General features: G+C 37.4%; 1 protein-coding gene and 1 pseudogene across 2 annotated transcripts; one reads left to right on the top strand and one right to left on the bottom strand.

Annotated features, from left to right (window-relative positions):
* Positions 1–4,970: 4,970 nt before the first annotated feature.
* Positions 4,971–18,876, bottom strand: LOC114409635 (cyclic nucleotide-gated ion channel 17-like). Of its 2 annotated transcripts, XM_028373149.1 has the most exons (7): positions 18,676–18,874; positions 17,895–18,426; positions 17,064–17,276; positions 16,576–16,877; positions 7,214–7,325; positions 6,655–6,891; positions 4,971–6,169 (listed from the first exon to the last, which is right to left on the bottom strand). In XM_028373149.1, the coding sequence occupies exons 1-7, from the start codon at positions 18,702–18,704 to the stop codon at positions 5,453–5,455; spliced, it is 2,142 nt and encodes a 713-aa protein (XP_028228950.1). In that variant the 5' UTR covers positions 18,705–18,874; the 3' UTR covers positions 4,971–5,452. The 2 variants fall into 2 exon arrangements, with proteins under 2 accessions (XP_028228950.1, XP_028228951.1); XM_028373150.1 differs by lacking the exon at positions 17,064–17,276 and having other exon boundaries at positions 18,676–18,876.
* A 1,503-nt stretch (positions 18,877–20,379) lies between these two features.
* Positions 20,380–23,337, top strand: LOC114410774 (annotated as a pseudogene).
* Positions 23,338–23,875: the final 538 nt, after the last annotated feature.

The following is a 23,875-nucleotide window of genomic DNA, read 5'->3' as shown; positions in this document are numbered from 1 at the left end:
GTGTATTGATCGATATTGATTGGTTCAGTAGTATTGTGTTTTGATCCTTGAGTACGTGAATGATGTGCAAATGTGTGAGATGCGTAGTGTTGAGATGTGATGTCACGCGAAAAGTGATGGAATGACGTGAGTTGTGTTTAAGTTGCATTTCATTTATATGATATGTATATTTATGTTGTTCCATTTCTCTCTATTAGTTAAGAATGTGATTACTCACTCTCTCTGTGTTGTTTGTGTTTGGATCCTATGATGATCTCGAACTTTGTGTTCGTGGGAGCGGATGGTTAGGTGGATGGCTATGGAGAACCTCATGCTAGAGGACGCTGGAACACAATGCTCTGATAGGATGTGGCATTGGGACATGGGCTTTTGTATTATCTGCATAATATTATGAACATGTTACTTTATGTTATTCTACTGCTTAACTTATTTCCTTTTGTAAAAAAAATTGGATGACCTTGTTTTGCGTCAAAGATTTTTTCATACCCTTATTTGATAAGTTTTTAATTTGGTGATTAACACGAATGTGAACCTTTTACCCACGTGAGCTCTTTTATGTTTATTGAATAAAATTATTTTAATTAATTTCACATTTTCATGTATGATATTATATAAATATGTATGGGCTCTTTAAACCGCTTGCCTATGTCTTCCATCTCTTCAGTTATCCAGACTTCAGACTTAGATAAACCTTGGTCTGAAAAAACTTAGCCTCCGTCAAAACATATGGATTGTGTCAAGTGGTATGCTACTAAGAACATACCTAGTTAGCTCACATGCACATGGAACACCATGAGTAGTTCTCATTATACATCCACAACGAGAACTGTCAATGCTAGTATAATTTACTCACTCAAACTCAGCAACAATCTAATTTAACGCATACCTCGATACCATGCCAATCAATCTCTTGTATAATGTAACTTTAAAAACATATCTGACTACACGTGTGCTTATCTCAAAAGATGCCTTAATTTCAATGTGTTGTAGAGTGATCATGTTGTTCAAGGCTTCCTAAACACTACATAGGTCTCCAAGGCTATTCTGCAGTAGTCTCTTTAAGGCCCAATGTGTAGACTCAACCCTGCATTTGAAAAACACAAACAATTATTTTTATCCATTGATGCGTTGTTATTAAAACCAATATACATTTACAATTTTCATACCTGTTAGTTGTTGTGTTTCCTAAATGCATCACCTTATTTGTCCAGGCTTTAATAAATATTTTCTTGTAGGGAATCAACCATGTTTGTTTGACATAGTTAACAAACATTGGTCATGTTGAGAAAACAATTTCAAACTTCATAAGACAATCATCGAACTCTTGCTCAGAAGGACAAATCACCAAACTCCCTTATGCTTCCATGACATAATCCCATGCATTTTTTTTACCCACAAGGGTTTTACATTTTGCTTTCACATTCTTATCAATGTGAAATCGACACAACAAGTTAGTTGCCTTAGGGAAAATAATTTTCACTACAATCATCAATGTTGAATCTTTGTCGGTAACAATAACTTGAGGGATTGCATCACGTTTCAGAAAAATACCTCAAAACCGTTTCAGAGCCCAAACAACATTGTTTGTATGTTCTCCCTCTAAATAGGCAAATACAGCTGAAAAATGTCATCCCAGTAGGTGTCACGCTAACAATGTCAAGTAAAGGCAACCTGTATCTGTTTGTTTTGTAGGTATTATCTATGAGAAATATCAAATTACAGACATTGGTTAATTTCACTGCATCCCGATGACTCCAAAATATATCACATATAATTTCTTCATCCTTTAGTCTATGCCAATGAATATACTGATCTTGTTCAAGAAGTTTCATTAGTTGTTGCATTTCACTATTACTACCTATTATAGAAGAACGGTATGCATATCTTGCATTGTATACTTGCTTCGTTGTTGTACAACTATTGGTATTGTGCTCCTTCAAATTGAGAAGAATATTCTTTGGTTTGACCATTAACTTTGTCATATCACCAATAATAATATTCTCATCCCCAGTTAGTTGACCAGCATATGGATGTCCAACGAATGACTTAGCCAATGCATGATTATGAGTCTCACATATTAACTTCATCATCCACCCTTCACCTCCCACCACTGGTTTCGCTCGCAGCTTAAAGGGATACCCACATTTTCTATTGCAATCATCGTTTGTAGTAAATCTTTCTTGTATACTCTATATTTTTCACTCCTCTCACAACCAATTAAAAGATATGAGGTTCTTTCTCTCTTTCCAATATTTGTGTCTGACCTCATTATCACCGCCAAATTGAATGCATCATAACAATCAATATTTTCAAACACACTAGGTTCCTCTCCATTGTCTTCATTCATATTAACTTCTTCAGACATTATATTGTTATATATCCACTGATCTTCATCTATCTTAACAGCACATTAAAAAAAATTAAATAACAAACTAATCACACCTAAAAACACCATACATAATTCTAATTGTTTACAAATAAATCTTTTTATTTAAAAAAATTTCCATGTTGAAATTAATTTTAAAAATTTCTACACTAGATAAGGATGTCGATCTATCAATAAATATGTTTTTTCTTATATACTATCACACAATTTTTTTTACTGCATATACTAATATATTTCATTGAAATTGATAAGCATATATATGAAAATTTATATCTAAAAATTGATAAGCATATATATGAAAATTTATATCTAAACTTCCATACTTTATACACTTGCATAAACTACTTAATGTAATAATATTTACACAAATATATTAAAAAATATAACAAATTTATAAAAAAACATTCAAAATAAAATATATTTAATTTTTTTAAAAAAAAATAGGTTATATGGATTGGCAATCCTAAGTTTTATACAAATTGTCAATCTCTAAGAACCATACAGAATGACAATCCGTAAGGTTCATACAGATTGGTATCCATATGTTTATTACAAATTCGCACAGATCCAACTTCAAGTTGCAAACAAAAAAAACTTACCTCCTCCAGCATTGCACCGCAAATCCCACCACGACGACAACCACGAACAAACCAGAGCGACAATGCACCTCGACCAAACCAACCACAACAATGAAGGAGGAGCTCAGCCAAAACGGAGAATGGTGTATGAAGAAAAAAAAACAATGAACCAAAGAAGAAAAAGAAATAAACAAGGCTAAGGTTGGAATTTTAATAATTATGTTGGGTGTAGAAGAATTTGTGTTGGGTGCAGGAAGAAAAACCCTTCAAGAGAAAACTCCAACTACATCGTTCAAATATGTTTATACAATATAAATTGCATAAATACCAAGAGACCACCTATTAAGAAAAGTCCCCCCCCCCCCCCCCCCAAACATAAAATAGATACAATTAAGCATCATCCCAACATAGACGCACAACAAGTTGTAGAGGGATTTTCTTCCTGCACCTAGCATTTTTAAAATACATCCAATAGTGAGAGGCAAAAACCAAAAATACCCTTACATATAACCCATACGGATATGGATTGGCAATTCGTAAGCCTCATATGAATCTGTAAATAATTTAAAATTAATGGTCCATGTAAGTCTCAAACCTATGACTTTTGAGTTATTAGCACAACGCTCTAACCAACTGAGTTAATAAGTCAATTATGTTAAAAAAATAATTAATGTCGCTATGTATAACACTAAATTTTCTAATGTATATTTAATACACATATAATTTTACATAATAAATTTTTATTAAACCTATGATTTTTATTTAAAATTTATGTGTAAAAAAAGTACATTATTAGATCAAAATTAATTGTTACAAAATTTATTATGTAAACTTATATGTGTATTAAATATACATTAAAAATTTTAGTGTTCTATATAGCGACATTAATTATTTTTTAACATAATTGGTCTATTAGTTTAGTTGGTTAGAACATTATACTAATAACTTGAAAGTCACAAGTTCTAGACCTACATGGGCCAATAATTTTAAATTATTTAGCAAAACATATTTTTAATATAATATGGACCTTACGTATTGTCAATCCGTATCTTGCACCTCCCTTTTTGCTTCCTTCACCTACTATCCCTCCACCCAATCACCCAAAACCATCGCTCATGCAAATACCACAACCCAAACCACCATCAACAACACTATGTCGGGAAGAAGGTACAAATGAAGCAACCACAACCCAAACCACCATCAACAACACTATGTCGGGAAGAAGGTACAAATGAAGCAAAAGAAGATGAAAGAGATGTAAAATGTGCCTCCATTTCTGAATTGTGGATTTGTGACACACTATTTGTTTTAACCTTCTTGAACAACCTTTCCAGAAGTTACTAACATGCTTCCAAAACAGCCTCTCTGGAAGGATACTAACATGTTTCCATAATAGCCTTTTTGAAAGGATACTAACATGCTTTTGGTTATACTGTTTATAAGGATACTAACATGATTCATGCTTCAGGAGTAGTCTTTTCGAAAAGATACTAACATGCTTCTGGAACAACCTTTCCAGAAGGATACTAACATGCTTCTGAAAAGGTCGTTCCAGAAGCATGTTAGTAACCTTCCAAAAAAGTTGTTTCAAAAGGATAAAGAAAAGTGTTATAGATTCACAATTTTGGAATGAAGGCACATTTTACACCTTTGTATCTTTTTCTCCATTTGCGCTATCTTCCCTTAGAGTTATTGAGAGTGGTATTAGGTGGTGGTATTTGCATGGAGCGGTGGTTTTGGGTGGTTGGATAGTTTAAAAACAACAACCAATTTTTAGTTTTAATTTTAAGCAAAATTTAAACTTACACAAATTGTTACTATCAAATGTGAAAAATGTACATTTTTTTTCAAACTAAACTAAATTCACAAAATCTTTTTTCTTGATTTTAAAAATACGTATAAAAGTGTTTCAAAAATAATTTAAAAATCATTTCAGTTCCATTTTTGTCATACATGTTATAATAGCATACAAGGTCATAAGGTTGTGTGGAAAGCAGTCCATCAAGTAGCCCATAGAAACTCCATCTTTTTATACAAGAAAAACTTAGAACAAAAGACGGTAGCTACACTCGTGAGAACTCCAATGTCAACTCGAATTTAAGGACTGAGTAGCATTAATAATGCAACAAAAACAACGATTCTCACATTGCCCCCATTTTCCACCCTTTTATAAGATTGGGGCCATCTAATAGGGTCTGATGCATACTTTGTAGAATAGTAATCAACTTACTCTGATGAAAATTGCAATAAATATGAGTATACACAACTGAGCAATAAAAAACCCACCATCACCATTCCCTGGCATAACCTTATATTTCCCCCTTTGTATCTTACTAATTAAAATACATCGACAACCCTACCAGCAAGGGTCATACGGCAGGCAGAGGGTTACGCAGGATTTTTGTGACCTGCAGAATCATTATCCATACTGAAATAGAATGCAGGACCCAACCGAATTTGAAAACCAAATGCCACTGAATAAGTGTAACTAATCATCGTCAGCTTCAGTGGAAAAGTCAGGTTCTTCAGGCTTCTGTAACTGGGGCATGTCATCTTTCATCTTCAGAGCCCCTCTTCGTGTGTTAGCAGCAAATCTCGAAGCAAGAATTGTAGCCCCAAGGTTCAATTTAGTCTGAGTTGAATTTGAACCAGCAGAATAGTCCCCATGTTTTCTCTCACCAGCTACTGCTTCGTCTAAAGGAATGGTTTCCCTCAAACTGAGGTCTTTCATAGTCATCCTTTTCTTATATCGGCGCCAAGCAGCCTGTATAAAGCAAGCTGCCCAAGTCCTCCAATGGTGGGAATAAAATCGAAAAGTGTGCTGCAGCTTCTTACTGTGAAGGCGCCTAAATTGATTAGCAACAAACTTGAGGTCTTCGGCCCGAAGAGCAAAAGCTTCAACCTCACTTAGGGCTTTAACTGTCCTAGTTGAAGAAGGCAAATTAATGGTGGATTTGGGGAGTAAAGCCCAAGAAAGAAGTTCCTCCCCACAAAAATCTCCAGGTCTCAATATGATTGAGTTGAAGAAACCACTACGGCCGCCATTTGTAGTAGAACTATCCAGTCTACCTCTAATGATAAAAAGCATTTCAGTCACCGGGTCACCCTCACGAACAATGTAGGTGCCTTGAGTGCTCAGAGACGATACCAGCCGCTCACATATTGCATCCAGAAGCTGATCATCCATCTGTGAGAAGAAGGGAACCTGAAAGCATAGAAAGGGAATTTGTTAAACACTCTTACAATAGAGTAAATTTTATACTTACTAGCATTTGTGTTCATTGGCATCAATAGGAATCAATCATTCAACCTAACTTATACTCATTCAATTCAACTTATCCTACAATAAGAAGCCTAGAGATGCTAATGCCAACTCAGACAGAAGATAATTTGAACTAGAGATGGTACTAAATGCATAAATCTTCAAGACAGTAAAGCATTTTGTGAAAACTTACACATCACAGGGCTCCTACTAAAGGTAATTATAAAATACCATCCTGAGAAAGAATTGGAAGAAACAATCAAACAATGGTCTCTATATTATGCCCCAAATTGTGGACATGAGCACAGGAGGATTTATAGAGAGCACAGGAGGATTTATAGAGAGCTGCCATACTTTTAAGTGAACCATCATGACCTTATTAAATAATAAGAATCTCTTAAACCTAAAACAGTCAGCAGAAATCATACTCTTCTAACAAGGTCTAAGCACAAATGCCGCTGTATATCACGGCGAAGATCAGCAGGTAAGGCACGTAGAATGGTTTCCTCATCAACTCCACGAGTAGCAAGCCATTTATATTGAACAAATCGTCTAACACGACTTCTCAAATCTTCAGGGAGTTGGCGATGCCTCATCCACTCCTCTGTGTCTCTTCGCTTAAGCCTCCACTCCTCAAGCCTTATAGTAATTGATTGCAAATAAGTCTACACCAAAGCAACAACCTCAATGCAGAATCAAATTAAACAGAAGAAAACATAAAAAGAAACCTAGGCACTCTATTATATTAGTATAGTATATTGCTAATTATTCTAATAAAGTCCAACAGCTTATTTGTCCTAGTGTTTTGTAGCACTTATATATAGCCTTTGTTAAAAAACCAACATGGAAAAAGTTCCAACAAATCAAGAAAATTGTCATTCTTTAGACTATACCTAAACTTTGTAACAAATGAAGTTTTATATTTGAAATTCTTGATAATTTAGATACTAATTGAACGTAGACTGAAAAGAAATTATACATAAATACCTGCATGTTCCCAATTAAATGGGAAAATAATACAAGACCCAAGATGGCAATGACAATAGCAAATGATGTTTCTCCAATAAACGTGCTAGTTTCTAGATTCTGCCCATAAGAACTGCAACAAAGCCAAAAGGATTGAAAGAATGAGAATCAACAAACAATATCATCCATCTCTAACAAATATTACAATTAACACAAACGAACCCAAAGAGTTGCAGAGAATCTAAGAAGTTGCTGAAGTTGATGATTGTATTCAACCCAAGGAGAAAATAGTTACACCTCAGTATATATAGACAGTTACACAACTGTAACTGTCAACTAACCTTAGTCAGTTATCCTAACCAGTGTTATCAAATGGCGGCCATGGCGGCGCCATGGCAGAAAAGCGTGGCGGATTTTTGAAAAAATGCCACCGAATAGCGGTGGCGTTGCGGGTTGCGAATGGCGGCGCCATAGCCATGGCGGCCATGGCGGAATAGCGGGAAAGGCGGAATAGCGGCCTTTTTTGTTTTTTTTCGCGGTAGGTGTTGGGCTGACCCAACCCAACCCTACCCGGTAATATATTTCAAAAGCGCAGCAGCACAACCCCGCGAAGCAGCGACCAGCACCCGCACGACCCCGCGAAGCAGCGACCAGAAGCACCACGAACGGCGGTGACGAATGACAGCACAACGGCGAAGACGAACGAACGTGGACGACGGAGTGTTGCGTTTTTATTTTGTTTTTTTTTCTTTTGTTTGCTGTTTTACACCTGTTTTTGATGTCTGCAGTTTTTTTTTTCGTTTTTCTATTTGACACCCTTTTTTCATTTTTGACACCCATTTTTTATTTTGTTTTCTGTTTGACACCACTTTTTTAGTTTATTTGACTGCAATCCATTGTTTTTTTCAATTTGAATGAGTTTGTTTGGTGTTGGTACTTGATAATTTTTAATTATATATATATATATATATATATATATATATATGTTTTTTTTTTGTCCACCATGACATCCGCCATTTTCCGCTACATCATCCGTCATATTTTTATGGCAGATTTTTGGCTTTCCGCCATGAACCGCCATCCACCATTAACAACATTGATCCTAACAGATTAATTAACTAACTATAGAATAACTACTAACCGTAGTTTAGCCTTTACAGATTAGTAGAAACAAAAAGACAAGTAAACCGAGTATGTATACCCCCAGCAAGCTCATGAGGGGTTTGCAGAATGCTTTTCAACCAGTCTGAGCTTGGACCTATATGCAGTAAAATTAGAAGGAGTGAGAGCCTTTGTAAGAATATCAGCTCTTTGATCTGGGACATGAACAACTTGAAGATGCTTGGCAATGACTTTCTCCCTGACAAAATAAATCCAGTTCCATATGTTTGGTGCAAGAGTGCATCACAGGATTGTGAGCAAGAGCTATTGTGCTCATATTGTCACAAAAAATAATAGGAGATGCATAAGGAATATGAAGCTCAGACAAAAGAGATTGGATCCATGTGACTTCTGCTGTAGCCAAGGTAAGACTACGATATTCAGCTTCTGTGCTGGACCTAGCAACCACAGATTGCTTTTTAAACCACCAAGAGACTAAATTGGAGCTAAAGAAAACTGCTGCTCCTGAAGTGGATCTTCTGTCATCTGGATCAGAAGTCCAATCAGCATCACAATAAGCAAGTAAAGAAAATGGAGGTCCAGTAGATGAAGGAAGAAAACTGAGTCCAAAATTAATAGTGTCAGCCAAGTATCTGAGAATTCTCTTTACTGCTGCCCAGTGTTGTTCAGTAGGATCAGACATAAATTGACAGACCTTGTTGACAGAAAAACTAATTTCAAGTCGAGAGATGGTTGCATACTGCAAAGCACCCACAACAGATCTGTACAAGGTGGGATCAGAAAAGGACTCATAGCCTGACTTAGTTAGGGTGTGTTTGGTTTGCATTTTCATTTTCTGTTTTCATTTTCTGAAAACTGTTTTCATTTTCAAAATATTAGAATTCTGAAAATATGTTTGGTTTGACTTCTTGTTTTCTGTTTTCATGAAATAAAAATACTGAAAATTTATAATATATTGACTTCTTGTTTTTTTGTATTTTTAGATTTACTTAAAATTACATTCATTGTCACCACAATTTCATTTTAACTGAAATGAGATTTCTGTTCTCAACTGAAAACACTGAAAACGAAAATTTATTGTTTTCATTTTCTGGTTGTTTCCTGTTTTCATTTTCACTGAAAATGTTTTCAGAAATCCAACCAAACACATTTTCATCACCGTTTTCTGTTTTCAATGAAAATGAAAATGAAAACAGAAAACAACCAAACCAAACACCCCCTTAACTTGCAGCCACCAACCATTGGAGAAGAGATGGAGTTAGCTTCATCCATCTTGGTCTTAGTCAACAGGTCTCTTATATCCTTGGACTGAGTTAGAATGAGAGCGCACCATTAGGCTGAGATCTTACTTCAATACCCAAAAAATAGTCTAGATTTCCTAAATCCTTAAGAGAAAACTCAAAATTGAGTTTGGTAACCAGGGATTTAATGAAAGTAGGATTGTTTGCCTATGACAATAATGTCATCGACATACACCAACTTATAAATCACAGTGCTGGTTTCAGTGTAAATGAATAAGGAAGGATCACACTTGCTTGACCAGAACTGGTATTGAAGAAGAGTAGCTTTAAGTTTGTCAAACCAAGCTCTAGGAGCTTGTTTTAAGCCATATTTGCACACAAGTTGCTTGTTGCTGTTTTCAAAGCCAGGAGTTTGAGTCATGTAAATATCTTCTTCAAGAATGCTATTTAAGAAGGCATTGTTGACATCTAACTGTTGAAGACTCCATTTGTGAGTAATAGCAAGGGACAGGAGAATCCGAACAGTTACTGGTTTGATTACAAGAGAAAAAGTCTAATTGTAATCATAACCAAGTTTATGATGAAATCCCTTTTCTACAAGCTGTTAGGCTACTGGTTAAGCAAGTGTATGAAGGAAGGACACATGGCAAGTATAAGAGGAAGCCAGAGCAGCAGCCAAAGCAGCCAGAACCAGGTTAGGTAGCTGACTAAGATCAGTTACAGTTTAGTAGTTAGCCTTGTAACTGTTTAAGTCAGTTAAAGGCAGTTAGTAGTTAGTTGTTAGCTATAAATAGAGACTGACTGCCTGGAATTACTCATTCGGGAGTAATCACGGTGGTTGGTTAGGGAGGCTAGGCTCCAATTCCTAGATGTCCATTTGTACCACAAGAGTAATAAAACGAGAGATTTGGCTGGTACCATCACAAGCCTTGTTTTGTACTTGTTGATAGTATTATCTGGATTCTCCTTCACCCTAAACACCCATTTGCAGCCAATAGGAGCCCTAAATGAAGGTAGATCAGTAACAGTTCATGTGCCATTCTTCATCAAAGCCATACTCAGCCTTCATTGCTGCCAGGCAAGTAGGATTGGAAAGCGCAGTTTTAGTGGACTTAGGCTCAGAATGAGCAAGAAGTGTAGGATGGAGTCTAGGCTCGACAACACCAGCTTTGGCTCTTGTGCACATAAGCACATTATCAGGTCTAACAAGAGCATTTTGAGAAGCAGTGACAGGAGGTACAGAATCAGTAACAGGGGAAGATAAAGGTACCTCAGCAGCAGTAACTTCAACATTGGATGATACTGTTGCGGGTGGAGTATTAGGTGTGACAGGAGGTACAGAATCAGTAACAGGGGAAGATAAAGATACCTCAGCAGCAGTAATTTCAACATTGGATGATACTATTGCGGGTGGAGTATTAGGTAATTCAGAAGTCCCTTGAGGCAAAGGAGAAGAATTAGATGGTGATGAGGCTGGTGTTGTAGCTTCAGATGAGTTGACAGATACTGCACCTGTTTGTGAAGTAGTAGCAGGGGCAGCTGGACTAGGAGACTGTAGCACAGTTAAAGTGTTGGGATGACTAACACTGGTGGAAATAGTCTGATCTGATTCACCCATCAAGGAAGGAAAGGAAAACCAGATTTCATTGAAAATTACATCTTTGGAGATGTATATTATGCCATCTGCAGTAAGGCATTTATAGCCTTTGTGAGAAAGAGAATAACCCAAAAATACACACTCTTGAGACCTTGGTTGCAGTTTGTGTTGATTATAAGGCCTGAGAAGAGGAAAACAGGCACAACCAAAGACTTTGAGGAATTTGTAATCTGGTAGCTAGTGAAACAGTCTTTGATAAGGCACTTCATTTTGAATAGCCAAAGAAGGAAGCCTGTTGATTAGGTAAGCACTAGAAATGACCGCATGATCCCAATAGTCAAGTGTCATTGAGGTCTGAGACAACATAGTTAAAGCTGTTTCCACTATGTGTCTGTGTTTCCTCTCTACAACACCATTTTGATGGTGTGTATGAGGAAAATTCAGTCGATGCATAATACCAACCAAGATCTGTAAGACATTTAGAGAAAGGCCTATATTCACCTCCCCAATCAGACTGAACAGCTTTGATAGGTAGGTTAAAATGAGTTTTAACCATGGTTTGAAACTGTTTAAAAATAGCTAGAGTGTCTGATTTACTTTTTAACAAGTACAGCCAAGTAAACCTTGTGTGCGCATCAACAAATGTTACATAATATCTGTAACCAGTACTGGACAGAATAGGAGAGGGACCCCACAAATCAGTATAGATAAGTTCAAAAGGAGTTGAATAGACACTAAGCGAAGGGAAGGAGGGAAGGAGGGAAGTCTATGGGATTTACCAATGCAACAATGTGAATAAAAATCAGGACCTGTTTTATTGATAATAGGCAGATTACAAAGTTTGAATACAAGTTTCATAGTATCAACAGAAGGATGTCCTAATCTAGAAAGCCAAGGGGCAAAAGATGTAGAACTTACTAGAAACTGTATTTACAACAGAAGCATCATTGACTCTTTACAGAATTCAAAACAGAGTTTGAAGATGTTCTGAATACAGGTTCTGAAACATCAGATGAAATGGTATTGACAGTGATATAAGGCTTGAGTGGCAGTTGAGATGACTGAAGCAGATTAGGGAATTTGTAAAGGCCATCAGCACCAACCAACCCTTGAAGCAGGACCTCTTTAGAGACCTGAGATTTGACCAAGCAAAACTGAGAATGAAACTCAAAAAACACAGAATTATCTCTACAAAACTGACTGACACTCATCAAGTTTTTGGTTATAGAAGGAACAAATAACGGGTTATTAAGAACAAGAGGAATTTGAGAGTTAAGAGGAGTTTTAAAGGAAGTTACACCTGAGGAGTTGATGTTTAACCCATGACCATTCCCAATAATAATTTGATCTGGTCCTACAAAGGGTGTGATCTGTTGAATATTCCGAGAGACATTGGTAACATGGTGAGCACCTGAATCGGGGTACCAGTTTTGGGATGAAGAGGACTAAGCATTGGTTAGATGGGCTTAGGGTGGGGCATTCTGATAAAAGGCTGATTGGAATGTTGATTAGGATATGAATTGGAAGATTGGGAGGGGGGATATTGGTTTGAGTGTTGGTTACTGGGATACTGGTTTTGATATTGGTTTGGATTTTGGTTAGAATATCACTGTTGATTGGGATTTGGTTGGAGTTGGGATATTGATTCTGATTTGGATAGTTCATTGGTTGAGTAGGGACATAGTTATCATCATGCCTATAATAACAGTAGGAAGTCTCATGTCCATATTTATGACAGATTTGACACTGAATGTTAGAGAACCTACCACCACAACCCCCACAGCCATCACCATAGCCACGACTATCACCGCGGCCACCGGGAGAGAAATTGTGACCACCTCCACGACCATTGTTAGGGAAACGATTACCTCCATTGTAGTTGTAGTAGGTTGAATCAGTGTTAGCCTGAGCAACATTAGCTTGAGGCTATATAGTGGTGGTGGAAGACATCTACTGCGAGGAATTGGGGCTAAAATTAGGTTTGGATGTCTCAGTGAGATTGACAAAAGCAATTGATTTCTTGCAAGACTATTCAATGCGAGTCTCACGAGCAAGGAGAGTTTCGACTTCATCAATTGTGAGAGACTCAAATCTACAACTGATGAGCGTGACCAGAGACTCAAACTCATCGGGTAGTCCATCAAGAATGTTATCAACATGCTCAGTTGCTGGAACAAAATCTCCAATCGAAGCAAGCGAATCAATCAAAATCTGAATTCGAAGGAGATATATAGAGATCAAACGATTATCCAGTGGAATGTTATGGATATCGTTACGAAGTTGCTTCTTCGCATGAATAATAGACTGAAAGTGGGAATGAAGCTTATCCTAGAGATGCTAGGAGGACTTACAGACGATGAGATGAGGGAGAACTTCACCTGAAATCGTGGATTGAAGCCACGACAGAAGTTGAGCCTGTTGTTCCCAAAGCAAAAACTCAGAAGAGACATTTCCAGTATTGCGATCTGCCAAAGAAGCATATCGCGGAGGAATTTGTGGATTTGTGAGGAGATAGTGAAGACGATGGACTTTGATCACAAGCTCAACCTGTTGATACCATAACAAATAGTGGGAGTTCATGAGTTTTTCCAAGATCGAATGAGAGAAATCTTTCGCTGTTCTATGAAAGAAGTGGCGGCGACCAATGTAGCAGCATCTACATTCACCGGTGTCTCATTATGCACCGCAACTTCAGTGGTCACCGGCGGCGGCGGAGGAGGGTTGTTAGAAGCGGAAGCCAAGAAGAAAAGCTAAGGATCGAACAGTAGCTCTGTGATACCATAAACGAATCTAAAAGAGTTGCAGGGAATCTAAGAAATTGCAAAAGTCTAAAGTGAGGTGAAGTTGATGATTGTGTTCAACCCAAGGAGAAAACAGTTACACCTCAGTATATATAGACAGTTACACGATTGTAGCTGTCAACTAACCTTAGTCAGTTATCCTAACAGATTAACCAACTATAGACTAACTACTAACTGTAGTTTAGCCTTTGCAGATTAGTTGAAACAAAAAGATAAGTAAACTGAGTAAGTATACTCCTATAACACAACTACCAACTCACTGCCACATACAATTTCAGTCTATGTAAGTTCAGCATATCTTATAGTATTCTTATTCTTATCCATTAACATAGGAGCATCTTTCATCGTTTTACCAACTCAATGCATGTTTGATTTTGATTATTTTACACTCAAAGAAGCTTTTAAGCAAAAAGGCTTTCTAATAGCTACTGTTTTGACACATTTATTTACCTCTATAACTACCTAATTAATGAGATTTCAGTCTTAAATGATTTGTCTGGGCACCAATTTAATTTATTAGGCTAAATTGGGTTTTATTATACTTTGACACCATTTTTACATTGCTCTTGTATTTTGGCCATAACTTAAAACTACATATCTTTGATTTTATGTTCTTCAGGAAAGGTTGGAAAGAGATCAACCACTTTTGTGGGAGACAACTTTTACCAATTTGTATGTTTCAAAGGAGAAATTTGGTCTTAAAGTTAGAACAGAGGTGCTGGATGCTTGAGTGGATATACTTAAAATAAAACGGGCATAGCTCATTCATTTTAAGCCTAAATCAAGTAAATGATATGTCCACGTAAAGCTTATTCAGTAGGCTATCATTTGGGCTGGGGAAGGATTAGAATTATGAAGGAAATGACAGTCACAAATAGAGGGAACCAAAGTGTGGGTTGAACATAGGGATCACTTTTTTCTTTAATTTCTAGATAAAAAAATTTTGTCTCCTTTCTCATCTTCTCCTCCACCTTTCTAGATTCTTCTGCAAACTTAGGCTACTCGCAATGTAAATGTATGGGGGAGGGTCATTGTACACAGCCTTACCCTTGCATATACACAAAGAGGCTGTTTCCAGATTTGAACCCATAACTATGGCGCAACTTTTCCGCTACACCAGTGCTCACCCTCACCAATTGATAAAATAATATTGAACACTGAAAATCAAACAAAATACAGCAATACATTTTGCTGATGCAGAGATGAAAGTCTCCTATCACACAAATACGACAATACACTTGCTGTACCAGAGACAAAAGTCTCCTACAGTGATTACCCTCTGTCCACAAACTACAGATAACTTCACACTGCCTAATTACACAACATACTACCAAATATATACTCCTAATAAATAACTACCGGCAGTTATTTTCTACTCATAACTACCATTCTGCAATTTCTAACACAACTGTTTTCTAAAGCAGTTAGTTGTCTGAGTTTATAATACAGAACTGATTTCTAAAACAGTTATTTTCTACACATAACTGCCAAAACTTCCCCTAACGGTCAATTTGCATCATTATTGCCAGCTGAAAAATCAGCCTTGTCCCCAAGGCTGAAAGTTGGAGACTGGTTCTTCCGCATTATCCTTAACCACTTCAATAGCAATTACTTCTCCATCTTCGTTTAGGGCTTCATGATCCCCCAAAATTAACAATCTTAATTGTTTCTCTACTCATTGATGTAAGGGATGGAACTTTTCTCCACAGCAAAAGCATAAACCCCTGCTTTTCCTTTCCATCAATTATTGGCATGTTAAGTGGCACAGACCTCTGCTTTTCACACCAAATTACGCCCATCTCCATCCTGTTTTTGCCCAAAAGATGCTGAACTTGAAAAAGGATTTCTGTTATGATAATTTCCTAGACCAAAATTATGATTTGTCTAATGGGTGGATACATAAAAAAGGTGTTCAATTTGTAAATTTTTGGTGAACAGTCTAAAGGGGATTTTTTTCTGTATTCATTAGATGCCTTGGTCATCTCAAAAACAGCTGACAAAGTGTTCAAGATGTTGGATAATGTTGTCACTTTTATTGGAGAGGAGAATGTAATCTAGATGGTTACTAATAAGCAGTAATGCTCATTAGCATGCTGAAGAAGTTCACAAGAGAGACTTCATTAGGCCTAGTATGACTAGATTTGCCACAGCTTATTTGACATTAGCTTGTCTTCATGGCGATGGACAGTGGTCACTGAAGAGAGAGGTCGCTAGTCGATGATTACTCATTTGGAGGCAACTTTATGAGGGAGACTGGGAGAGGAAAAGAACATATCTGATTCGATTATAGGGTTTTAAACCCTTTGTGGACCATTTTTGGGTCAGGCCACATGACCAAAGTCTATTTTTTCCTTTTTTTAAAAAAAAAATCCACCAATTTCTGCCATAGGTGCCATAGCCACTATTTGACAACACTGCTCATATGAATATAATCTCATACAGAGTATTTGTAATCTCTTTGCTCTCCGTCTTAAACCATATAATTCTTACACTAAAATTGCAGTCAGCATCATCTTAAGTTGAAGTAAATCAGAAAGTGAACAAATTGAAGAAAATATGAATTAATCAAATGCACCATTTATAAAATCAATTTTCAGTACTCATGGAAATACCAAGTAATACCTTAATTGTTGCAATCCCCACCATAAACAATAAAGGTACTTTGGGATAAAGTTTGAAGAGACAACATGTTTCTTTACTGCATTTTCAAATATTCCATACTTGAAATTAATATTATCATTACTGGGATCACAGCTGCTAAACACACTTGTACTATTTGCCCATATCTCGCGCAGCTTAATATTCAACGAAGTGCAGTCTAGATAAAGAAAGCAATTTTCAGGATCATGTTCCTTTTTGCAAAAGGATTTCCAACAAGTAGTGTATCGGTCCACGGATAGAAGATACCAAGCTGCCCCTAAAACCTGCAACAACAAAATAGAAACATATATTGTTATAACAGAAAGTTAGACTTAACCCAGTAAGTTTCAAACTTCAAAGAGTTCAGACAACTGTCGGGTGTGTGTGTGTGTGTGTGTGTGAGAGAGAGAGAGAGAGAGAGAGAGTAACAATTGGAAAATGGAAACATAAAACCAATCAAAACTGCATACATGGCTAGCTAACATATACAACAGCAAATTATATGCAGCTCCTGCCCAAGCAGTCTTCGTAACCACTCCTGTTGCTTTGATTATTTGAGAACTTAATGGAAAAATCAAATATAATCTCGGAACATATTGAAGCAAAACAATCAATGCAAGCGCATTATTCTTGTGATCAGTTTGAGGGGTTCTTGTTGCTGGTATAATAAACCAAATGACCATCTGAAAGAGAAAAAAGTTCAATCAGCTACCATCTATATGCCAAACCTGCAAACGACTTCTAAAATTTAAACCAACTAAACTGTTCTGTCTATATAAGTGAAGTACAGCATGTAGAAATACAGGCCTCAAATTGGACATATTATCTTAGTTTACCACGTTTTAGAGGTGTTTATGTATGCACCACTTTAAATGATAAAATAAGAATCTAAATCTTAGATGTAGGGCAATAATGCTTTTACATTTTGCAGGGCCCCTAAAAGTGGTCAAGTGATGGAAGATCAAATGAGAAGCTTTTTAGAGGCAAACATGCTTAGTTGATTCATGACTTTAGTTCTGGATTTTGGTCCAGAATGGATAAGGGATTATAACCAATATGGTTAGCTTAATCTATTACATCAATGTAATATAATGGATAATGTCACCATGCACAAAATTAGAAATTTACAATGAATAGAGAAACTTATACATTTTCCCTAAAGATAATTTTCTGCTAAATATTTTTCTCAATTAACTTTATCTCCATTTTTATAGCAGAAATCAAAATCAACAGCAAGAGAAGTTTGCAGTAAATTGATACAATGTAAAAGATCAAATAATGTTGACACTAGAACAACACACCTGAGGTAGAGGGAGTGTGGCAATAAAATCAATGAAGAAATCAGATCTTATATATCTCCTTGCAATCTTCTTTGGGTCCATGACAAGTTCACCCCTGCCAAATACCCGTGAGCTTGGTGCCACATATGCCGTCCTAAACTTAATTATCAGGTGCAACAGATAAAAAAGGTCTGCAATAGTGCGAAGAAAGGTCACGACAATGCGCAGTGTTAGGTCTGTCCTTACACATGTAGACCCTGTGTTTTCTATTACACTAGGCAAATAAAAGTACAATGGATCAACAAAAAGAGCCACCAGGCATGAAACTATGAAGACCCGGTTCCATTTCAACACAATATCGCTACCCGGGTCAAGTATTCTTTTACGCCACGGCTCATGGTCCTCCGGGAACACCTTCGATCCTCCAATTCTAAATGTTTCAGCAATTCTATTTTTCCCTAGTGGTAGCAAATTGCTAGGTTTAAGTGCTGGAGGCTCAGTTGCTCTTGCTCCCCAAAACGATTGCTTATGCTTTTTACCATCCGTGTAGAACCTAAAATGTTAAATTCTTAGAAAACAAATCAAGTCGTTTTCAGAAGAAAAGAAACTCCAAAAATGAAAAGGACTATTATTGTTCAAGAAACAAAACGTATTCATACACAGTAAACGAATGAATGCGTTTGGATAGTACCGGGCAAAGACCAAATGAATAAATTAAAATGAAATGAAAAACTTTCGTTGAAATTCATGCATTATAAAGGAATCAAGCTCGAAAAAATCAGTAAAGAGTCAAGAAAAACACCTGGCAAGCTTGCCCTTTTTCAATTCCATGGGAAAGAGGAAGCTGGAATTGGATCCCTTAAAACCCTAACATGGAATCAGAATCAGAGGTCCAACAGAGCGGGGATCTTTCACTGAAACCGCGAACTCAGACCACAATCGACAACTAGTCAACAATTGTTGACTAGAGGTAGCTTTGGTAAAGTAACGTCTTAATAATTCGGAGGGTAAACGTCGTCGTTGCGTTGCCACTAATGTTATGTTAGTCCAATCAATAGTCGAGTGCTGCTAGGTGCACCCAATAGTTGATGCAAAAATATCTTTGTATTCCTGGCTTAATTTTTCTAAAAAAAAAAACAGTTCATCTCTCTCCCTCCCTCCCTCCCGCGTTGGCCTTCTTCTTCCTCGTGAACCCTCACCATTTTTTCTTCTTTTTGCTGGCATGAAGTGATTTCGGTCACCCTCCTCACCCCAGACCTCATCTAAGTCGCGTTCTTCTTCGTTTCATTTTCTTTGCATGAAGTGGTTGCTGGTTTCAGAAAAGCTTGACCTCGGTCCTCCGCGCCGCGTTCCCGCCGTGAGCGTCGTCTTCTTCCTCCGCACCGGGAGTCTGTGTTCTACGATCGTGGTGCTCATTGGTGTTGAGTAGCCCAGGCATTTTGAGGGTGGTGTTCTCCCTCCATGTCGACATTGTTGAGGTAAGCAGCTCTTCGTCTTCGATTGCCGGCATTTATATTTAATCCGTAAGCATTTTATAGGTGATCCGTAAAAACTGGTTAGCAGAAGTGAAGATTACGGATCATGTTGATTCGTAAGCTTCTTCCGGATCAACTTGATCCGAAATTAGCTTACGAATCAACTTGATCCGTAAGATGTTTGATGAAACTTACGGATCAAGTTGATCTGTAAGCTTATTTCGGATCAAGTTGATCCGGAAGAAGCTTACGGATCAACTTGATCCATAAGATGGTTGATGAAATTTATGGATCAACTTGATCCATAAGATGGTTGATGAAAGTTACAAATCAACTTGATCCGTAAGTTTCATCTTTAATTTTTAAAATTGGGAAATATTTAAAAAAATAATGAGTTTTTTTGAAATTAGGATTTAGGGTTAGTTTATAATACTTTGAAATTTGGGGGATTATTTGTAGAATACAATAACATTTGAATTTAGTGTCTTTTTGTTCTGAAATTTGCAGGTTACTGATTAAGTTGGTGGATTGAGTTTCTTTCTCCCATGGTGTTTGTTTGAAGTCTGAATTGTATGTACTTTATATATTATAGAATTTTTTTTTTCAACATTGTGTATTACTTTGGTAGAAGATTTAATAATACCTATAATTTGGACGATTCTTATTAGATTGTTGTCACAATTTGGTTTTTCAATTTAGCAAGAACATTGTTAACTGCGATGTTGTATATTATATTCTTGGAACCTGTTGGGGCTTTTTTGGGTTGAATTAAATTTTACTATGGACACTACATTTTTTGTTTACTATGCACGGTATATTTAGTTCACAACAATTTGGTCATCTTGGCCTAGTTCGAGTTGTAATTGAAGGCAATCTCTTGTGAGGAATGTGTGTCCCATAAAAAGAGTCTAAACCAACCCTTCTTAACCATTTAACAATATCACATGGACCAACTTCAGTTTCTATGATATGAGAAAATGCTCATAAGAATCCTCTCTTATATGGCAGATATTTTGGTGTTTAGTTATCTAATGGTCCCAGGTCAGCTTGAACAAGTAGATGGGTGAAAGCATAGATTTAAAAGCGTATACTAATTGTACAGTGTTAGACTGAAAAAAAACAGGTGATGAAAAAAGGTGCATTGGATAAGCCTTTAGGTCCTGAAAAAAGGTCTTGAGTCTTGACCGCTTAGTGATGTAGATGTTTTAATATTATTTCCAAGATTAGTCTTATATCTTCTATTATTACCAATGTCTTTTGTAGTTGTTCCTGTCATTTAGAGTAAGTAGTGAAGCAACCTAATTGAGTAGCAAGTTAGGAAAATTGTTTTTGATACAAAGATTAAAGTTAGCTAACATGCAAGAATTTGTTAGACCTTTGTTTGGCAAGAAATTGTTTTTGATCAAAAAATTGAATGAAGCACTTATATAAAGCTCAATTTGAGCCAAAATGTTTGAGGTTGAGTGTTCTTTGTCTATTATATGATAGCTTTTAAATCTAAACATTAGACTTGTCCTAAAAAGAAGGAACAATGTGCAGACTTTGTCATAGAAGTAAGTTGTTATAGGCACAAATAGTTGTTACAAAGACCAAAACATGCACATGAATAAAAACTTTGGTTATGAGAGTAATTTTAACATTAATGCACACAAATGAAGATAATTAAAAAAATGATGAATGTGATGCAACATCCTAGTATTTTACATTCCCATCTTATGAAATCCTGACAACTTTTAAAATAAATAATTGAGTGACTGACAACCCTACATTCAATCAAATGCTGACAACTTGCATGACTTTGAGTCAATGAAATTTACGTTAGACCAATGAAATTTGAGTGAATGAAATCAGTGATGGAATTTGTGGTACTCATTTGCAGATCATAGTTAGGACCAGAGGATTAGGTCATGCCTTAGGTCACGTTACTGGCAGAGGTGTGGGCAGAGGAGATCGTGATGATTCTGATGATGCTCTACAGCGTCGACGGCCTACCGCATCCACACGGAAGCAGCGAGTACCTGTGACTGCGACGCACGATGAGCCAGTGGTCCCTGCACCAGATGTAGAGGCTGACGTATTTCTGGATGACCCGATGGCACCAACTGATGTAGACACTAGGGTAGACATTCTTGCAGACACAGGCGTGCAGGCTGCTGAGGATGAGCATGAGGGATTTCCGGGTGGTCCGAGCGACCCATCCGTGCTGACCCAGTATGAGGATCACGTTGCTTGCAGCGTATGGACGGGAGAGGTATTTATAATATTTATTTTTAGTTACTTGTTAATTATACTTTATGATTGAAATTAGTTTTCCTTTAAATGATGATTTTAACGAATTTTGTGTTCCTTTATACTTCAATTCAGGAGCGTCCTGAGTTGAAGTTATCCTCTCACGGGAGGAAGGTCCATAGTTTAGGCAGGCCTGTCCCTGCCATTGAGGGACTAGTTGCTGGGACAGGACTAAGTCCTCTAATCGCGTGTTCAGTAGACACTGATGATCGGGGACTTTTGTCCTTGTTTATCGAGCAGTGACACCGGGAGACATCTAGTTTCCATCTCCCTGTGGAAGAGGTGACGATCACGCTGGACAACGTCTCCTCGCTTCTGCATCTACCCGTGGTTGGCGACTTGCACGCCTTTCAGCCCTTGCACGTGGATGATGCGGTGCAGATGCTGGTGGACTTATTAATGGTCTCTAGAGAGGCTGCCAGGGCTGAGACAGGGCAGTGTCGTGGACCGTACGTACGCCTGCAATGGGTATGTGATATCTACGAGCACCGATGTCAGGCAGGTTATTGGACAGCTGCGGCTCGTGCATATCTTCTTCATCTTCTGGGTTGCACTCTATTTGCTAACAAGAGTGCAACCAATGTTCATGTTGTGTATTTGGAGGCCCTTCGTGACCTCAGTCAGACCGGGAGGTACGCCTAGGTAGTAGCTGCGTTGGTGCATATGTACGACCAGCTGAACGATGCCTCTATCAACAGTAGCTGACAGCCTAGCGAGTACATCACACTGCTGCAGGTAACAAACATGTTTTTCATTCGTTGAGGTTCAACAATGTTTAACTTTAAATTTTGTTAGACTTTCATTATTAATGTTTATCATTTTGATGTTACCTCTGTAGTACTGGATATACAAGCACTTTCCCTCAGTCGCGGAGTCAACTGCTGATCAGGACTACGACGAGGATTCACCGCGTGCCTGTAGGTGGATTACAACGAAGAAGACCGTGAAGAGCATACGTACACCGGCGTACAAGGAGCGCCTGGACCAACTCCGGATTCCAGATGTCTGTTGGATCCCATATGGGGAGCACCGACCGGTCTGAGACTTCCATTTGATTTCATGTTATTCTGGTCTCTTGCGTTGGGGGCCTGTTGCTGTGTATTACCGACTAGAGAGGGTCGTGCGGCAATTTGGATACACCCAGACCATTCCTGCTCCGCCTGTTGATTCATGGGTGTCGTATGATGATATACACGACAGGTGGATGCACTACTCGGATTATATGGTTCTAGCAGGTGAGGTGTGTGTTGTGCCAGGTTAGTGTGCCAACGACTACATGAACTGGTTCTTCCGCATCTCGCATCCTTTCATGACAGCAGGTCACGCATCAGATCCTCTGCCAGATGGTCATGCTCCGCAGCCCCGAGTCATCCCTCAGGCCCCACAGACAGATATCCCTCACGTGCTGGAGCCAGGAGCACCGTCGACATCTACGAGGCCCGCTGTAGAGGAGCCTAGACATGTAGTGGTAAGTAATACTAATAATTTATGTGATTTACGTCAATATTTTCATAATAATTTGTGTGATCTGTTTGTTTTATATTTAACATGAAGTTTGCCATGGGATTGCTAAGAGGTTGCAGCGACATCTGAGCCTAGGGGTGGTCACGCCAGGCTCATCGACACATGAGGTGATCGAAGAATGCCTCAGGATGGTCAGGAGTGTCACACAAGACCAGCTAGTATATGTTAGGTCTTGATGCAGGCGACGCACGGATCAGGCGTAATTTATTTACATATTTTATATTGATATTCGATGTATATACAAATATTGTACTTGAACCCATTTCATTAGTAATTTTGGTTTTATTTATTTCCATTAGTAATGTTAGTTTTATTTATTTCTATTGATTGTGTATTCCCTTTGCGTAATCTAGCTTATAAAATTTTATAATTTTATTCTATCAAATTAAAAAAATGTTTTTTTTTTAATTTCTCTCCTCAGATAAAAATTCGTATTTATATTTTATAATTTTATAATTAGGCGTAACATTTATATTTTATTTTAAGAGACTAAAAAATATTTTATTTTAATAAAAGATGTGGTGCTGAGGGAGAATGTTTAATTAGAGTGTGGGAAGCATGATGTAATTATCTAAGTATCAATGCTTAAATATTTTATGTGGGTCAATATATTTGTACCTTTAAGAAATGCTACAATATCAAAACATAAGGTTGAGAGATTATGTGTGGAGTTTGTATTAATAAATTTTTTAAAAATTATTGGCTAAGAGTGGT

This window comes from Glycine soja, chromosome 4 (genome assembly GCF_004193775.1).
Source record: "Glycine soja cultivar W05 chromosome 4, ASM419377v2, whole genome shotgun sequence".
Classification (NCBI taxonomy): domain Eukaryota; kingdom Viridiplantae; phylum Streptophyta; class Magnoliopsida; order Fabales; family Fabaceae; genus Glycine; species Glycine soja.
This window is presented reverse-complemented; position numbering and strand designations above follow the sequence as displayed.